At 40.2% G+C, this 19,760-nt stretch overlaps 1 protein-coding gene across 1 annotated transcript in view; it reads left to right on the plus strand.

Moving 5' to 3' along the window:
• The window catches only part of LOC306842964 (uncharacterized protein), a 405,022-nt gene extending 389,364 nt beyond the window's left edge, over positions 1-15,658 (plus strand). Inside the window, exons 2-3 of the mRNA XM_079374200.1 lie at positions 13,006-13,597; positions 13,676-15,658. Of these exons, the coding sequence (XP_079230326.1) occupies positions 13,943-15,331 (1,389 nt within the window). The 5' untranslated portion in view covers positions 13,006-13,597; positions 13,676-13,942 and the 3' untranslated portion in view covers positions 15,332-15,658. The remainder of the gene's footprint in view (positions 1-13,005; positions 13,598-13,675) is intronic.
• Positions 15,659-19,760: the final 4,102 nt, after the last annotated feature.

A 19,760-nucleotide genomic window follows, 5' to 3' on the forward strand; every position in this document is an offset into this window, starting at 1 on the left:
CAAAGCCTAACAAGGAGGCAGTTGCTCACCTACTTGACCTTGAGTTTGATTTTTGGAGAGCCTTCATAAACTCAGATACTTTGAAGGATCAGGACAGACCATCAAAAATACTTCAAGCTCATCCACGTTTCAGAGGACTAGATCATGTAAGTAATATATTTGATAATATATTTTAGCTCCTATTGACTCCAATTGTTTTTACAAATGTGTGTGTGTGTGGGAGATTATTTTAGGTGATGGATGAACTTGGCTGTATTCCTGACAAAAGAAAGCCCAGATTCATCCCAAAAATAAAGTGCCGTTGGGAGAACTTTTACAGCAAAGCTCAATTCTATGGTGTTTACAAAAAACGTTTTGAAGCCACCAATGACACTGGATGGAGGTAAACTACCTGCCTTTGAAGCAATGTCCTCCAAAAGAAGACCTCCATGAAGGTGTGCTCTACCTTATGGCATACTATTATGTATTTCATCTTATATACCCAAAGTGTGTTGCAACTCTCCTGTCTGTGCTTCAGACAGAAGTGATTTCAGATACAATCCATGGCCGTGATGTAACTTCGTCCTACAAGAAAGCCATTTCAGAGTGGAAAAAGTTCATTGAGGAGTAGTGAAAAAGTTCTAAATTAGACTTAGTTATTGACAAGTAATGGTTCAATGGCAGTCGTTTTCATCAGGTTCTTATGCACTTTCATCAGGCTCTTACAGATAGCAAAAAAAAAAAAAAAGGCTCTTACTAAAATTCTGTTTTTCTTTCTTATTTTTTTCTTTTCTTTTTTAATATGTAGTACTGTCTCAGTGATGTATCTATACATCAGCCAGGCTGTTTCTATAGGTCTTCTAATTGCTTTAATGCGATTGGATTGCAGTTTTGGACAGCCATTTGTGTTACTCTTGCAGTTGGAGTTAATAAAGCAATGTTAAGAGCATATTTTATTGCTTTTGTCTCTTTTTTTCACTTTTATCAGCTTATTTTTAGCACTATAGCCTAGATTGAAAGAGGACCTCCATCTTATTTCAAGATTTTAAAGATTTATTTTAAACTGAAACTTTATCTTAGAATAAGCTTGACACTCTTAGAATGTTTAGATATATTCTCATATCAAGACATTCTTACCAAGAGTATTTAAGACTAACCAAAAATAAAAAGATAAAAAATGCTAGATTTTACTATTTTTGCATTGTTTTTTAAGACCTATGTATTGCTTATATACTGTATGTATAAACTTGTTAAATCATCTAAACCAACAACCTGTATGTTAGACCCTGTTCCATCTAAGCTTCTAAAAGAGGTGCTTCCAGAAGTAATAGATCCTTCTGAATATTATTAACTCATCATTGTCATTAGGATATGTCCCAAAAACCTTCAAACTGGCTGTTATTAAGCCTCTCATTAAAAAAACACAACTTGACCCCAAAGAATCAAATAATTACAGGCCGAGCTCGAATCTCCCTTTTCTGTCAAAGATATTAGAAAAGGTAGTATCATCACAACTATGTTCCTTCTTAGAGAACATTGATATATCTGAGGATTTCCAGTCAGGTTTTAGACCATATCATAGTACTGAGACTGCTCTCATTAGAGTTACAAATGACCTGCTTTTATCATCTGATCGTGGTTGTATCTCTCTGAATGAATGATGCATTTATATAGCGCTTTTATTGTGTATTGCCGTACACCCAAAGCGCTTTACAATCATGTGGGGGTCTCTCCTCAACCACCACCAGTGTACAGCATCCACTTGGATGATGCGACGGCAGCCACAGTACAACGGCGCCAGTGCGCTCACCACACACCAGTTACAGGTGGAGAGGAGAGAGTGATAGAGCCAATCAAGTGGATGGGGAATACTAGGAGGCCATGATTGATAAGGGCCAGTGGAGGGAATTTGGCCAGGTTACACCCCTACTCTTTACGAGAAGTGCCATGGGATTTTTAGTGACCACAGAGAGTCAGGACCTCGGTTTAACGTCTCATCTGAAAGAGGGTGCTTTTTACAGTATAGTGCCCTCGTCACTATACTGGGGTGTTAGGACCCACACAGACCACAGGTTGAGTCGATTGTGTCAAACGCGGCGCTAAGATCCAGTAGCACTAATAGAATTTACACAGCCATATCACCCTGCAGCCCAAGACTGGTTGCCCACTGAAGCGAAGCAGGGTTGAGCCTGGTCAGTACCTGGATGGGAGACCTCCTGGGAAAACTAGGTTGCTGTTGGAAGAGGTGTTAGTGAGGCCAGCAGGGGGTGAATGAATGAATGATGCATTTATATAGCGCATTTATTGTGTATTGCCGTACACCCAAAGCGCTATTTCCCCGTCTAAATACTGTAAAGCTTATATAAAGCCACCCAGCTTTATATCAAGCTGATGTAAAGCTGCTTTGACACAATTTGCATTGTTAAAATGCTATACAAATAATAGTGACGACTAGACTTGACTTGCTTGAATCTAGTTAAACTAATTTATTATATAATTCATTTAGATTTTTTTCTTGTTTCAAGACAGTAAGAACCGTCTTTGTCACAATATATTTGTCTTGTTTCAAGACATCTTACCAAGTTAAATTCTCACCCCATAGGCAGATAATTTGGCTTGATTTGAGTTTATATATATAAATATATTAAAATAATATATTATATATATATAATTATTTATATATTTTTTCTTATTTTGTGTTTTATATTGTTTTTGCATGTTGATTTTTTGCAGTGTAAGAGTTCATTCTCATGAATAACTGGTTTTTGAACCGGAAGAACGAAATGGCTTCAAAAAAAAAGGGGGGGGGGGGGGGGGGGGGAGATACATAATTATAATTATAATAATAATAATAATAACCAGATAATAGACATAATGAGTGTTATTATTGTTTTCACTGATGTGCAACCTGTACATATATGTTCACATCTCAAAAAATGTGTTTTAGTGTTTTCATGACCCAAAATGAAGCTTATAGTGACATTACCTGAAAAAGAGAGATGGAGTAAGGAACTGCATTTTGATGTCAAAACTATAAAGACCAAACATTTATTTTGTTTGTAATATAGAGAATTGTTGTATCTATCACAATGAGGTCAGCAGAGTGTATTAAGAAAGTAAATAGGGTTCATTTGAATTCATATTGCTCTGAACCAAGAATATAATTTTAATTCCCTATCCTCACACACACTGAAAAGGAAAAAAGGACAGTCTGACGAGCAGTACAATACCAAAGGTGGTCCCACTATCTGTTAAAGTTTATAAGAAAGCCAGCGATGCAACTGAGTGTGTTCAGCGATGTTCCTGAATGCAAGGCTTTGTGAAGAAACAGGTGTCTTAAAGGGGTGGTCAAACGTCTCACCCAAAGACCATTTGCACATTATCTCACCTAAGAGGGGTTTTCAGAAAAAGGGGGAATATTGTGATTTCACCTGGCCTTTCCAACCGCCTTCAATAGTTGACTTCAGCTCAGGCTTTATAATGATATTTCCTCTCCGTCACTGTTTGGCCACCCACCGACACACCCGAGGCTGTCCAAACAGCATCTGTCTTAATCACTCCTGAAAACACACACACACACTCTTACCTATCGAAAAGGGAACATTCCACAGTTCAACTGTTTCAACAGCATGTTGCGGTACAAATTATATTGCCTAATCCAGTAACACTTTAAAATAAGGTTCCATTAGTCAAAGTTTTTTTTTTTTTTTCAACTGCTTACATTTTTAAAACTTTGCCTCTTTTTTTCAAAACTTTACACACAAATCCAAGAACTGCAGACACAAAATGCAAAATGCCTCACATCTCTAGCAAAATGAAGCACTGCATTCAAAATATCACAAATACATCTCAAAACCAAACATTTGCAAACACCTTTGCCATAACATTAATTCCTGTTAGATTTTTGTGTTATAGAGAATTGTGTGTTGTGTTTTGCAAAAAGTGTTTTATGAAATGGAAAACTGAGTCAAAGGCCGAACATTAGCATATGGTTTTGCAGATTTGGTGTGTGGTTCTGGTGTTTGAGTGTCAGGTTTCAGAAATTGCGCAACAAAAAAAGATTTTATGTGTAAGCGATTTAAAAAAAAAAAAAAAAAAAAAAAAAAAACTGTAGTTAATTAAAATGCAATCGTTCATTGTTAGTTCATGTAAATTCACAGTGCATTAATTAATGTTAACCTAAGCACAACCTTTAATTTTAATAATGCATTAGTAAATGTTGAAATTAACATTAAGATTAAAAAATGCTGCAGAAGTGTTGTGCATTCTTACTTCATGTTAACTAAAGTAGTTAATGTTAACTAATAAACCTTATTATAAAGTGTTACTCCTAATCCTAAGATAATTTTTTTACAATTAAAAAAAATAAAATAAAAATAACTTCTGGCTACAAATTTGTCCTCAATATATGGTTATGTACCCACACACCTATCTTTGTTTCACTATATTAGTGAGGATTAGTCAGGAACCCCAAACATACCCCACCCCCCAAACACACACACCAAAAATAAAATGTCCTACAGTATTACATGGTATAAATTGTGTTTGAGAAAGAGACAGAGCGAATAGAGATGGTTTATAGAGACAGAGCACTCGGGCTAAAAGACTTCAGGGAAAGAGTATCCTTACATGACAGGGCCCAATCAGAAGTCTTCCAAACCCCCAACCACACCATATCTTCCAGACTCTGGCTTTAATCAGTGTGACCCTGTGTTTGCTCTCTAAAAGCCCTGCTGCAGACATTAACCCTTAAATGCATGAATGTTTCACCATACATTATTACATATTCGGGTCTTTAGCGACCCGGACCTACAGTATATATCCAGCAAGGATGGATCTCTAACTGCTGCAATAAACGCTCTTGATATTTTACGAACAATTGTAGAAGAATAAAATAAAGCATATTTCGTTACCTTTTGAAACTTAAAATGGTAAAATTTTGAGTGTCAGAGCGCACTTCCACATCAATTCAGCATCTGGCTCTTTTTCATGATCTCAACCATATTCTCAAAACTGTCATTTTCAATTACTTCAAAATCAATATTTTGATCACTGGCAGCTTATTCACCATATCCACTATCAAAGGACAGTGCCATTTATATTTCATTGCGTACAGTAATTGCTCTGCAGTAAAGCCATTCATACCAGTTCAATTTATGCTGAAGATATTCTTTTGTTATATGCCTGCTGTAATTATGAGTGAAACATCACATCATCATTGTGTATCAAACAGTGCCACCTCGAGGAATAAAGATGCATTGCACATACGGAGTCATCAGATATGCAAATATAGTTGCTCAGGAAAACAATACTTACACATTTACATACCTCTGGTCTCTAGCAAGCCTATAAAAATTAAAAATCAGGCTGTTATTTAATTCATGCTCCTCGTAACAGAAACATGCAGTTCACACCAAACTTTGTCAACATGATGCCAATAAATTGTGAACACATTTTGGATAACTGGAACGGTGTTGCCATGGCGATTTATTAAAGTAACAGTAAAAAAGATAACAGTAATTTTCTTATAACTTTAAAGTGCATTATCTTAACTTACTAAAGTAGTCAAACATGTTCATTAGAAGGGGGTGACCCAATACTTTTGGCAATATAGTGCATGTATAGCTAGATGCCCTATTAGATACCGTTTCTATGGGCCGCTTAGTCTCAGCCTCAGACGTCACACCCCTAGAGCACTGGTTGAACGTCTGATGCATACAGCGCACTTTGCTGGAAACACTTCAGAAGTTTCAAAGTAGTCACTGGATTGGATGAATTATACAGGATTTCCAGGAGATGCGTGTGTGCGTTGTGTTCTTTAACGTTCCACCTGGAAACAAAGATGCCACGATGACAAACATGGAAGAAGAGCGCATGGAAGAAGAAAGCTGTCGTGTTTACAACCGAAACAACGAGTGCTTATCAGGATCAAGATGCTGGAATTTCAAAAGTATGTGAAATATTTTTAGTTCACGGCATAGAATCTAATGGCCAAGAGTTTTACACTGTTATTGTGGCGACTTTTCCACGGTCCTAAACATGACGCGGCACAAAACAAAACATGATTGGTTGCTTTACCTGTCAGTCATATCAAGTCAAGTCACCATTATTTATAGTGTTTTTACAATGTAGATTGTGTGAAAGCAGCTTTATGGTATTAAACAGGGAAATATTGTGTTGAAATAGTGTCGTTATCCTCTGGTCAGATGAAACCAGCAGTTTAATTCCAGGCTGCAACAAGGTCAGATTGTGCAGAGGACTCATCTAGTTCCCGTTGTCTTTTCCCGATGGCCATCTAGGTCTTTGGTGGGGATCTGTCTCTGGGGCTCATCTAGTTGACATGGTGTCTGCTGACATTCAGGGCTGTAGAGGTCATCAGATGGTGCTGATCCACCATCTGGTCTGGATACGGACTGGATCCGGGTGACTGCAGAGACCACCTGTTCTGGATACAGTCTGGATCTGGGTGGCTACGGTGACCTCGGAATAAGAATGAATCGGACTAATAATAGCGTAGATGCCATTCTTCTAACGATGTAACAAGTACATCGGGTGTTATGGGAAGTGTTCCTGGTTCTGGTTGACCTAATTAATGCAGCCTAACAATCCTTTAACGGTGTTACATACCTCCCCAGTCTAGGATCAGGGAGGTTGTACCAAGGAAACTAACAAATGAAAGCCAGAAAAAAAAAACAGGCAACCAGCAGCTCTTCTCTCCTGTCCCAGCACTAAATAAAAGTCACACAGATTTTTGTAACACTCAAGAAAATGTATTTATTTGGGCAAATTCCGAAAAAGTACAAAGTGGGGAGCAAATAAAGCTTTGGGAGGGGATCAGGCCAAAATAGCAAACATAAAGGGTCTAAATTAAGGGAGAAGCGAGTCTGAGAAATTAAGCGAGTCTGCTATTAGCTTATAGCCCGTTAGCATCGGCAGCGTGGCAGCCGCTAATCTCGCTTACATTGCAAATCCTCTATTCACACACATTACTATCGTTTCACTGTTACTTGCTTAAATGGCGGATTTGTGTCTACCTCTGAGTGCAGGTGAGGACACGTTCGAGCTGCATTCGGTGCAGCTGGAGCTGGAGGCCGTGGAGAAACAGATCCGCGACCTGCTGGAGAAAAAGGCCCAGCTGAAGGAACGAAGAGCTGCGCTGGAAACATCCCGGGCTGACGCTCACAAGTCCGGGGTAAGTATACAGCACGCTGCTAACACTCCCACCACCTCTACTCCGTGTGTTTCTCTGCACAGACCCTGTGCACCCAGGACTCGATCTTCCCAGATGTCCTTCACTCCGGCGCCGGGACACCACGGACCCTGGGTGCTACAGCAGCGGAGGACGCGAGCCAGGCCTCGGGTGACGACTTCTCCCCCCCCTGTCTTCGAGATCTCCACAAGGAACAAATTCGCCCCCCTCCGCGAGACAGAACGCGACGTTGTGATAGTTGGAGACTCCATTGTCCGGCACGTCCGTGCTACGCTAGCTGAAGGTAAAGTACACGCTTCTAACATCCCCACCACCTCTACTCCGTGTGTTTCTTTGCACAGACCCTGTGCACCCAGAACGCGATCTTCCCAGATGTCCTTCATCTCCACCCGGAACCGCTTCGCCCCCCTCCGCGAGACGGAACGCGATGCTGTGGTCGTGGGAAGCTCCATCGTCCGGCACGTCCGTGCTACGTCAGCTGAAGGTAAAGTGCACACTCACTGTTTCCCCGGTGCACGTGTTCTCGATGTTTCTGCGCAGATACCTGCGATCCTGAAGGGCAACGAGAACATCGGTGCTGTCGTGCTGCACGCGGGGGCCAACGACATCAAGCTGCGGCAGACGGAGACACTGAAGAGGGACTACAAGAGCCTGATCGAGACGGTACGCAGCACATCGCCCGCGGCGACGATCATCGTGTCAGGACCGCTTCCCACGTATCGACAAGGAAACGAAAGGTTCAGTAGACTTTTTGCTTTAAACGAATGGTTATCGTCATGGTGTAAAGAACAGAAACTGCTCTTTGTTGATAATTGGAATCTTTTCTGGGAGCGTCCTAGGCTTTTCCGTGCTGATGGCCTGCACCCCAGCAGAGTCGGAGCGGAACTCCTGTCGGACAACATCTCCAGGACGCTAAGCTCCATCTGACTAGTAAGCCAATTCTCAAATAACTGCTATGACGACTTTTGTTCTACCCACTTAAAAAATAGAAGTAATTGCGTTGTCCAATCTATACAGACTGTGTCTGTTCCCCGAATAGCGAGATCAAAATATAAATTCAATGCAGGATCTAGAAAAAATCTGACCGTGATTAAACCAGAAAAACGCAAAATAAATGAACAAAAACAATTTTTAAAACTTGGGCTCTTAAACATTAGATCACTCGCACCCAAAGCAGTTATTGTAAATGAAATGATCACAGATAATCATTTTGATGTACTCTGCCTGACTGAAACCTGGCTTAAACCAAATTAATATTTTGGTCTAAATGAGTCTACTCCACCAAGCTACTGTTATAAACATGAGCCCCGTCAGACTGGTCGTGGCGGCGGTGTTGCAACAATATATAGTGATATTCTCAATGTTACTCAGAAAACAGGATACAGGAGGTTTAACTCATTCGAAATACTTCTGCTTAATGTTACACTGTTAGATATGCAAAAGAAATCTCTCCTATCTCTTGCTCTGGCTACTGTGTATAGACCGCCAGGGTCATATACAGATTTCCTAAAAGAATTTGCAGATTTCCTCTCAGATCTACTAGTCAATGTTGATAAACTGCTAATTGTCGGAGATTTTAACATTCACGTTGATAATACAAATGATGCGTTAGGACTTGCGTTTACTGACCTAATAAACTCTTTTGGAGTCAAGCAAAACGTCACCGGGCCCACTCATCGTTTTAATCATACGCTAGATTTAATTATATCGCATGGACTTGATCTTACTGATATAGATATAGTACCTCAAAGTGACGATGTTACTGATCATTTCCTTGTATCGTGCATGCTGCCTATTACTGATATTAGTTATATGGCTCCGCGTTATCATCTGGGCAGAACTATTGTTCCAGCCACCAAAGACAGATTCACAAATAACCTGCCTGATTTATCTCAACTGCTCTGTGTACCCATAAATACGCATGAACTAGACGAAATGACTAGCAACATGGGCACTATCTTCTCTAATACATAAGAAGCTGTTGCCCCCCTCAAATTGAAAAAGGTTAGAGAAAAACGTACTGCGCCATGGTACAACAGTTATACCCATTCTCTCAAGAAGGAAACTCGTATTCTTGAGCGCAAATGGAGAAAAACTAAATTAGAAGTTTTTAGAATTGCGTGGAAAAACAGTATGTCCAGCTATAGACAGGTTCTAAAAGCTGCCAGGGTAGAGCATATCCGCAAACTCATAGATAATAACCAAAACAATCCAAGGTTATTATTTAGCACAGTGGCTAGATTAACAAATAAACAGACGCCACCCGATCTAAACATTCCCTCACAGTTTAATAGTAATGACTTTATGAATTTCTTTACTGATAAAATAGATAACATCAGAAATACAATAACAAATGTAGATTCTACTGCGTCTAGTATTTCAGCTTCATTCATCGCACCCAAAGAAAAACTGCCGTGCTTTACAACTATAGGACAGGAAGAGCTAAATAAACTTATCAGTGCATCTAAACCAACAACGTGTTTATTAGATTCTGTACCTACTAAATTACTGAAAGAGTTGTTACCCGTAGCAGAAAAACCGCTTCTCAATATTATTAACTCATCGTTATATTTAGGTCACGTCCCAAAACCATTCAAGGTGGCGGTTATTAAGCCTCTTATTAAGAAACCACAACTAGATTCTAATGAACTGGCAAATTACAGACCCATTTCAAATCTTCCGTTTATGTCAAAAATTTTAGAAAAAGTTGTGTCTGCTCAATTATGCTCCTTTTTGCAAAAAAATGATCTCTATGAAGAATTTCAATCAGGTTTCAGGCCCAATCATAGTACAGAAACTGCACTTGTTAAAATTACGAATGACTTACTACTTGCTTCAGATCAAGGCTGCACCTCATTGCTAGTATTACTTGATCTTAGTGCTGCGTTTGACACTATAGACCATAATATACTCATAGATCGATTACAAAAATATATTGGTATTCAAGGACAGGCTTTAAGATGGTTTAGATCCTACCTGTCCGATCGCTACCACTTTGTTCATTTAAATGGGGAGTCATCTCAATTATCACCAGTAAAGTATGGAGTACCACAAGGATCTGTCCTAGGTCCTCTGCTATTTTCAATTTACATGTTGCCCCTTGGAAATATTATTAGAAAACACGGGATAAGTTTTCATTGCTATGCTGATGATACTCAATTATATATCTCAACAAGACCAGATGAAACTTCTCAACTATCTAAGCTAATAGATTGTGTAAAAAGTGTAAAAGATTGGATGACCAATAATTTCCTCCTACTAAATTCAGATAAGACAGAGATATTACTTATTGGACCAAAAAACCGTACACAGAATCTCGTGGATTATAATTTGCAACTAGACGGATGTACTGTTACGTCCTCTAAAGTCAAAAATCTGGGTGTTATTTTAGACAGCAACTTGTCCTTTGAAAATCATATTTCCCATGTTACAAAAACAGCATTCTTCCATCTTAGAAACATTGCCAAGCTTCGAAGCATGCTACCTGTTTCTGATGCAGAAAAGCTAGTTCATGCATTCATGACCTCTAGACTGGACTATTGTAATGCACTGTTAGCTGGTTGTCCTGCATCTTCAATAAACAAGCTACAGATAGTCCAAAATGCAGCGGCTAGAGTTCTTACCAGATCAAGAAAAAATGATCATATTACTCCAATTTTACAGTCTCTGCATTGGCTACCTATTAAGTTCCGTATCATTTACAAATTATTATTACTTGCCTATAAGGCCCTAAATGGTTTAGCACCTGCGTATCTAACTTGTCTTCTGCCACGCTATAATCCAACCCGCTCTCTAAGGTCGCAAAACTCTGGACTTTTGGTAGTACCTAGGATAGCAAAGTCCACTAAAGGAGGTAGAGCTTTTTCACATTTGGCTCCCAAACTCTGGAATAGCCTTCCTGATAACATTCGGGGTTCAGACACACTCTCTCTGTTTAAATCTAGATTAAAGACACATCTCTTTAGCCAAGCATACACATAATGCATTTTATAATCTTGTACTGCAGTTATATCTAATCAAATGTACATTATTATTACTCTTTAGCTTGGGTTGAACAATTTATTTTTGCTTAGATGGAACAGCAGCTACGCTAATCATGTCTCTGCTTGTCTCTACGTTTCTGCCACGGGATTAACATCCCGTGGTAGCCAGGAATTACAGAACTTCAGTCTGGATCTAACCATTACATCATCTGAGATGACCGAACACCTGAGATGGAGGATCAGCGCCGGGAGATGACGTATGTGTCCCTGATCGTAGGCAGAGACCAAACACCTGGATGAACGCCAGAGACAGATCCCCATTGAGGACCCCGCCACTTAGACAGCCATCGGAAAAGACCACTGGAACCAGCTGAGCCCATTCAACCTGACTTGCTGCAGTTTGGAACTGAACTGCTGGTTTGTTTGGCCAGAGGAGAATTGGCCCCCCGACTGAGCCTGGTTTCTCCCAAGGTTTTTCTCTATTCTGTCACCGATGGAGTTTTGGTTCCTTGCCGCTGTCGCCTCTGGCTTGCTTAGTTGGGGACGCTTCATTTCCAGCGATATCGCCGACCTTATTGCAAAGACACTATTCAAACTTATTGACACTTTATTTTCCTTTTTTGATATTGTGCAGTGCTTTGACACAATTTGCATTGTAAAAAGCGCTATATAAGTAAGGTGACTTGACTTGACTTGACTAGAAGTACTTTCTAAACTCACAAAACAAAATTCAAAATAATCAACACAAGTCTTACCTTACTCCCTTTCTAACCAAAAACAGGAGAAAACATGGACATTAAAAAAGGCATCCAACATCTTTCCAAAGCTTCAAAGGTGAACAAGTTGTACACTAACAACAAAGCAAATAGGCAACAGCTAGCACACATACTAATGTCTGGGACAGGAGAAAACAGTCTTGGGAGGCAGTGAAGGCTAAAAAAAGCTCTCCCTCCAGCAGCCAATCAGAGCAAGCCAGTAGTTGATGACAATTAGGACCAGCTGATCTTCATTAAGCTTTGCACGGAGTAGAGGGAAGAGAGCGAGAGAGAGAGAGAGAGAGAGAGAGAGAGAACAATATACCAAAACACTGCCAAAAATGCAAACTCTATCTGTAGCACTTTAAAATACTGCACAAATATAACAACCCAGTCAACAATTTGATCTCACCATGAGCTCACATGTTTCTCATAATGTGGTCACAATGTGTGGGTCAAAGTGAGCTAAAAGTGTAACCACACAGCACACTCATACACGTGCTCATACTATGGTCAAAATATGAGTTCACTGCACACTCACTGTGAGTTCACACTGTGGTCATTCTGAGGTCACTGCACACTCACTGTGTGCTCATAATGTGAGCTCACCATGTGAGGTCTGTGGGATTACAAATTTATTAAATGTTTAATTTAGGTTCCAATACAATAGTATATAAACTGAGAAAGTTTAGTAGACTGAATTTTAGCATTTGAAGTATAAATGATAATTACTGAGTTTCCAGCAAGAGATTCCTGCCAGACCTGTTTTCTCCATTGTAAGTTAAATGAGTCATATTACGGAGACTCTCACCTTTTGTCCTTAATGGCTTTTGGAGCCTGAGCCCCAGCCCCAGTCGTTGAATAGTTAGGCTGATTGGATTAGCATTTATACAGTTGAATAGTTATGCTGATTGAATTAGGACTGGTAACACTCTAGAGTCTGGGGCGGGTTCCTAAACCTGTATACTTCATTTACATGCTTTGTTCCGAGTGTATCCACCTCTATGTAAATCCCTCCCCCTTGAAATGTATATAAACTACAATGTATACTGTTTGAGTCAGACTTGGATGACTACAGCGAGTTCTCAATAAAGAGTAACTTATCCCAAAGTCTCCTGGCTTTGACGAAGGAAAAAGTTTCCAACAGTTTTGGTGCCGTGACCAGGATAGAGCTCCTCACCTGAATCCAAATTGAAACTTCAAGCTCAAAGATCTGACTGCATTCCAGACTGAATCTTCTGAATCCAGATTGAAACTTCAAGCTCAACAAAGATCTGACTGTGTTCCAGACTGAATCTTTCTGTAAAACCAAGGTTTGGTGAGTGTCACTCTATCCAAAAGAACCTTTAAGACCAGTACAAATGTATTATCCTCTGCGCCGTCAGAGAAGAGTTAACAGACAGCTGTAGGGTTTGGTTAACTAAGTTATCCTCTAAAGTTTTCTTTTAGAGATGAAATTTATCCTCTGTTCAGGCAGGGAAGATTAGCATTACATGTTAATATTCGTTATCCTCTGTCTAATCAGGGAAGGTTGTTTAACAGACAAGTTTATCCTCTACGTTGCTAGAGAAGGTTTATCCTCTGTAAAGTTAGGGAAGATTTATCCTCTGCTTTACCAGGGAAGGTGATTTATCCTCTGTGTAGTCAGAGAAGATTCATCCTCTGTTCAGGCAGGGAAGATTAGCATTACGTGCTAATATTTGTTACCCTCTGTTTCGGCAGGGAAGAATTTGTTATCCTCTCTTCAGGCAGGGAAGATTAGCATTACGTGCTAATATTTGTTACCCTCTGTTCAGGCAGGGAAGAATTTGTTATCCTCTGTTCAGGCAGGGAAGATTAGCATTACGTGCTAATATTTGTGACCCTCTGTTTCGGCAGAGAAGTGCTAGTAATTTGCGTTATCCGTTGCTCTGGCAAGGAAGGTTAACAATAGTTGATGTGTTAACAAGCAATACCCTCTGTTGAACAGAGAAGTTTTAGTGTTTTGATTGTGTGGTAACAAAGAAACTCACAATATGTTTAGAAAGAATGCTAGACTGATCCCCACAACTGAAAAAGGTGGTCTAGCGACTCCTTTGTGGTCAGATAGCGAATTCAAATCACTGTTAGGAGTACAAATGAACCTAATAGTCACTGAGAAAGTTAGACAAGAACTAACGCAGAAATATGAGATTCATCCAGACAAGACTTGGTCGGTAGATGAGTGTAAAAAGGTACTAGGAGCATGTATTCGCAAGAACAACGTGAAAGGCATTATATGCTGCCACAGAGAATTTGGTTTAGCGCTAGCTACACAACAGTCTCAGCGTAACTCCGAGCTAGAGGAACAGAACAAAGAGCTCCGTGCTAGAGTATCCTCTTTGACTAAGAAATTGAACCGAAACAAAGCTTCAGCAAAAACTGATGTGGAAGAAGTTAGTCAGCCTGATAACAATTATCCTGACTTAAAAGCTTTCTTTGAAACAGATGTAACCATCCAATCAGTAACTGATGTGCCTGTAGATTCAGTGACGGTATGTGGCGCTAGGAGAAGATCTCAGGGAATTGAGGGAACTGAAAGTGTTCCTCCCAACTCTTCTGTTGTCCAAATACAAACTGTTGCCAAAGTGCTAGGACCTAAAGATATAGAGAGACTATCCCAGAGTTTACCCTCAGCACGCACAAATTTTTCTGAATTTAGAAGAGCATTGATCAGCAAAATGCGTCTCTATGACATGTCATTGGCAGAAGTCACACAGCTAATGTCAGAAATTCTAACTGAATCTGAATTCAACAGTTTTGAGTCTGCTGTTACTTCTGAACTACAACATGCAAGTAAAGGCGATTTGAGAGAAGGTGTTTTGAAAATTCTAAAGAATATCATGGGACCCAAAATAGACTGGTCCAGAATCACTAACTATGTGCAAAGGAAAGAAGAAACTGTAAGTGAATACACTGAAAGGTTTTGTCAGTCAGCCGTAACTTACAGTGGAATAGTTGATGATTCTGAAAGTGTGTTAGATGACAAAGGACCCCTAGTCCGCATCTGGGCAGATGGCCTTGTAGCTGAATACAGAAGAGCCTTGCCATTTCTAGATCTAACTTGGTCTAACAGAACTCTCAGAAGTAACCTAGACAGGTTAGCTACTTGGGAAAGAGACTCTGATGTTAAAGCCAGAGTAAAGATTGCAGCAGCATCCTATAAGGTCAATACAGAGAACCACCAGAAACGTAAATGTCCTAAGAAGGAGGGCAGTTGTCATTACTGTGGCAAAACTGGACACTGGATGAAAGAGTGTAGGAAAAGTAAAAAGACATTAGGAGAAATTAACAGCTTTACTCAGCTCCTACTCAGTCTACTTACTTCTCTGAAGCAGCCCCTCCCCACTTCACCGAACTGTTGGAGCAGCTTGCTCAGGTGTTAACTGTTAGGGCTGTGAGTGCTTAACTTCACTAGTAATGTACAACAAAGATGAAAGATCCTTTGTAATTTAAATAACAGGAAGGCGACAGTCACTTCCTTCCATTGAGAGAACGCTAGCTAAGTACACTCACAGCCTTCAAAGCTATACTACAGCACACTCCAGTCACTCACCTATCCTCTCTGGGTTATGATGTTTGTTATGACTGATGTTCCATTAGAGGATGGCGATGTCGCACAGTAAAGTTCGTACACCAACTACAGGGACAGACTAGGACACACAGACCAGTGAGGAGCCCAGGGAAGAACCGAATGCAACAGGCTTCGGGGGCCAACCCTGCGGTGAAGAATCCCTCATAGGCCTTCCCATCCACTAGTCCATCCTTACCTCACTGTTCTTTAGGTGTCGCTGGAATTAAGAAATGGGGAAAGAAGGAACAACAATAGCAGACTCAGAAAAGGATACAACCCTATATTTGAACAAATACTGCTCTATCTGTTTTTTTTGTTTGTTTTCTTTCTTACTCTGTGCAGATACCACTTGATGGCTGTCCCGAGACCCATACGCACCGACCTCCTCACCTGCGTATGAAGCCACAACCTCTAAAAGACAACTAGACCCACTGCCAAGCCAACTATCACAAAAGAAAAAAAAATACACAACGCAGAGACTCACATACGGGAACTTCAGTCATCCATCAACATGATCAAGATTGTCGTACTACTAACCATCATGGACATCACACAAAGTGTAGACTCCAGAAACAACATATTCTTAGAGCTGATGAATATGTCAAAAAATGCCTCGTTTGCTGAAAAGAATGTTTGCATGCCACACCCGCCTTCAGTAGGAGCAGGAATCCCATGGGTGGCACACTCCATCTCCAACAAGAATACATGTTTCAACATCACAACTCCCCCAGCTTCTCCGTGTTGCATTCCTGGATTACCATCCTGCAACCTAACTTCAGCTACTCCCATCATGACAGATCTACTCTTGCCAATTACTTTTCCTTGGTGCATGGAAAATTATGCTCCAGCCTCGACTCCCTTGGGTGAAATTCCTCGTGAACGTTGCAGCTTTGTGGTCGAAATGAGAACAGAATCCCATGTGGACATTACTCCATCAGCAGGAAAAGAGGAAAAGGACTTAGAAGAGTGTCTCCGCAGGACACCATCCCTCCCAAAACTCTTTGCAATAAATCAGTGGTGTATGATTCCTCCACCGACTGGCACTTTTTGGTTATGTGGAACTTCTGTCTACAACATCCTACCCAGCCAATTCAACGGCAGGTGCACCCTGGTTTATGTTCTACCGGCTATCAGAGAAAATACACACTCCATCCCAAGCTCTCCACATCTACAAAATTCAGCTTCTACCACGAACAAAGACGATGGCTGCATCCTAGGACTCACTTGTGCACAAACATGGTGGTCAAGAACTCTTGGAGCATTAATACCGTCTTATGGTGTCATGCAGACCCTGGATCAAGTCAGAAGCTTATCGAATTCTGTACAGAAATTGGCCAATGATACGGCTTTGGCCCTGGGTAACATCACGAACACTCTCGCTTCGCACAAGATAATGATCTTACAGAACAGAGTGGCCTTGGATTACATTCTTGCAAAGCAAGGGGGAGCCTGCACCATTATCGGCCCTGAGTGCTGCACCGGGTTAATGGATCCAACAGAGAACTTGAACAAAATCCAACAAGACATTGTTGATCTTTCAGAAAAAATACACAAGATGACTGAAGATAATTCTTCATGGTTCGGAAACTTAGGTAAACCCTGGCTGTGGATCAAGGAAATAGCAATTCTTCTGTTGTTTCTCCTACTGGCGTACTATCTATGCGTCCACAGTATCAAGTGTTTCATTCAACAAATGACTCACGCGTCTCACGAGAAAATGACAGTTCCAACCAGAAAAGACTATTACCCGTAAGAACTTCACGGACCTTAATTGCATGTTTGTTTCTGTGTCAGCATGCAATTACAGAAAATCAACACAGAGCATGTGCTATGTGCCTGTAACGATCACAAGTTACACGAATTAACTTTTAAGTGTCTAAATTAGTATTTTGTGAGAGTTATTAGAACTCTCAAAGGGGGAACTGTGGGATTACAAATTTATTAAATGTTTAATTTAGGTTCCAATACAATAGTATATAAACTGAGAAAGTTTAGTAGACTGAATTTTAGCATTTGAAGTATAAATGATAATTACTGAGTTTCCTGCAAGAGATTCCTGCCAGACCTGTTTTCTCCATTGTAAGTTAAATGAGTCATATTACGGAGACTCTCACCTTTTGTCTTTAATGGCTTTTGGAGCCTGAGCCCCAGCCCCAGTCGTTGAATAGTTAGGCTGATTGGATTAGCATTTATACAGTTGAATAGTTATGCTGATTGAATTAGGACTGGTAACACTCTAGAGTCTGGGGCGGGTTCCTAAACCTGTATACTTCATTTACATGCTTTGTTCCGAGTGTATCCACCTCTATGTAAATCCCTCCCCCTTGAAATGTATATAAACTACAATGTATACTGTTTGAGTCAGACTTGGATGACTACAGCGACTACAGCGAGTTCTCAATAAAGAGTAACTTATCCCAAAGTCTCCTGGTCTCTGCTTTGACGAAGGAAAAAGTTTCCAACAGGTCACTGTCATATCATTGTGTTAAACTCATTCTGGTAGCTTAGTGTGTTAACTGTTATCTAAAAGTTATCTAATATTAGTCAATAATATCACAGACATGTAGAATTTCATCTTTTATGTCCTTCAAAGTATTTGTACAATTCAGTTTCCTTGTTTATTTTGATTTATTTTCAGTTTGGTGTTGGCATTTGACACAAATATTTCAATTCAACAGATACATTCTGCTTCTGGTTTTTGGTGATTCCTTTTCAATTCTCAACTTTGATTTCTTTGTCCCCTTGGAAAGACTTGACATATCCTGAAACAGGAGAACAATATGTCAAATTGCAATCAGTTGCTAACAACCTAACAGGTGAAAATAGCTATTAGTTAAACAAAATATGAAACAAATCATGCATCCATGCTTCCACAAAACATGCTTTTAAAGTTACTGAAATATGATCCCGAGTTAGTAATATAGTCTAGTAATGATTTGGGAAGTATATCAAATAGTGCATTAAAGCCAGGGACACACTTAAAGACTAGCTGAAACATTGTAAGACTGAACTGAACAGACTTATGATTTTAAATGCTGACTGTAAACACCGACTGAATGTAACTGGCTCTGACGCATTTTGGGTGTGATCAGTTGTAAGTATCAAATTACATTCATAATCAGTCTTACAGTCATAGTGTGTTCCTGGCTGAGTTGGCAAGATGGCTGGTTCACATGTACCTTTGCTAACATGGGGCCAGGCCACAGTGCATATTGGCATTATAATAGGGATGTAACGATTAACCGTGAGCCGGTTGAAAATCAATTCATATATGTGATGATTCAAATCGGTTGAGGTGCTAAATAAATCGTGTTTCAATTAGGGGTTTATATGAATGTACGTCTGAGGGGAACTTACTGTCTTTAGAAAAGTTCAGATGGTATTTTCTTTCTATCTTGCCTCTGTATACTGCATATTAAAGTTCATAAGTGCAGCACTGCTTTGTTTACAGTGGAAACCAAGGAAACGCTTAAAGCGCCATCTGCTGGCAGAGAGTGAATCTGCGTCTCATTCAGCTCGTCTGCTGTTTCTGTTGCATGCAGATATTTTTTATGTATACAGTAGTTTCACAAAACTGAAGTCAGATCATTCGGTTGCACTTTATTTTGATAGTCTACTTTAGACATTCTAATAACTATAAGTAACTTTGTAACTACGTGTCAACTAATTCTCATTAATTTGCAACTACATATCTACTAACTCTCAATGTGGACTGTTAGGGTAGTGTAACGATTGAAATAAGGTGTGGCTCCTTTAAGAGCTGAGCGTCATTCTGTGAGTAGTCTGCAGACGCATGTGCCACGAGAACCGCATGTGTGCGGGTCCGATGGTCTTATTTTCATTTCTTTTGCTCATTTTAAGTTTTTCTTCAAGTAAGTGACGCTGTTGTCAGAGGAATAAAGCTCAAGATGTGGAATGCGACCCGTGTGAGCTTAGACTGATTTTTCTGCAACTTGAGTTAGGCGAGCTATCCTTCACATTCAACCTAACTCAGCGCGTTACAAGTGGCGCCCGAACATTTTATCTCTGGCCTTGGATTTATGGTGTTGTTTACATGGGTGCAGAGCCGTTTTGTGAAGGACCATGCCGAGACTGCCGTGAATTTCCATCCGACTTCTGTGAATTTGCACTAGGCCGATTTCAGCGCGTGTGAGCGTGAACAGCCCGACGACGCGGCGGACATTTTGTGTTGCAGATGCGAGGGATTTATCTTCACGCGGATTTCTGTGGACACGGGAACG

This window comes from Barbus barbus (genome assembly GCF_936440315.1).
Source record: "Barbus barbus genome assembly, chromosome: 23".
NCBI lineage: Eukaryota > Metazoa > Chordata > Actinopteri > Cypriniformes > Cyprinidae > Barbus > Barbus barbus.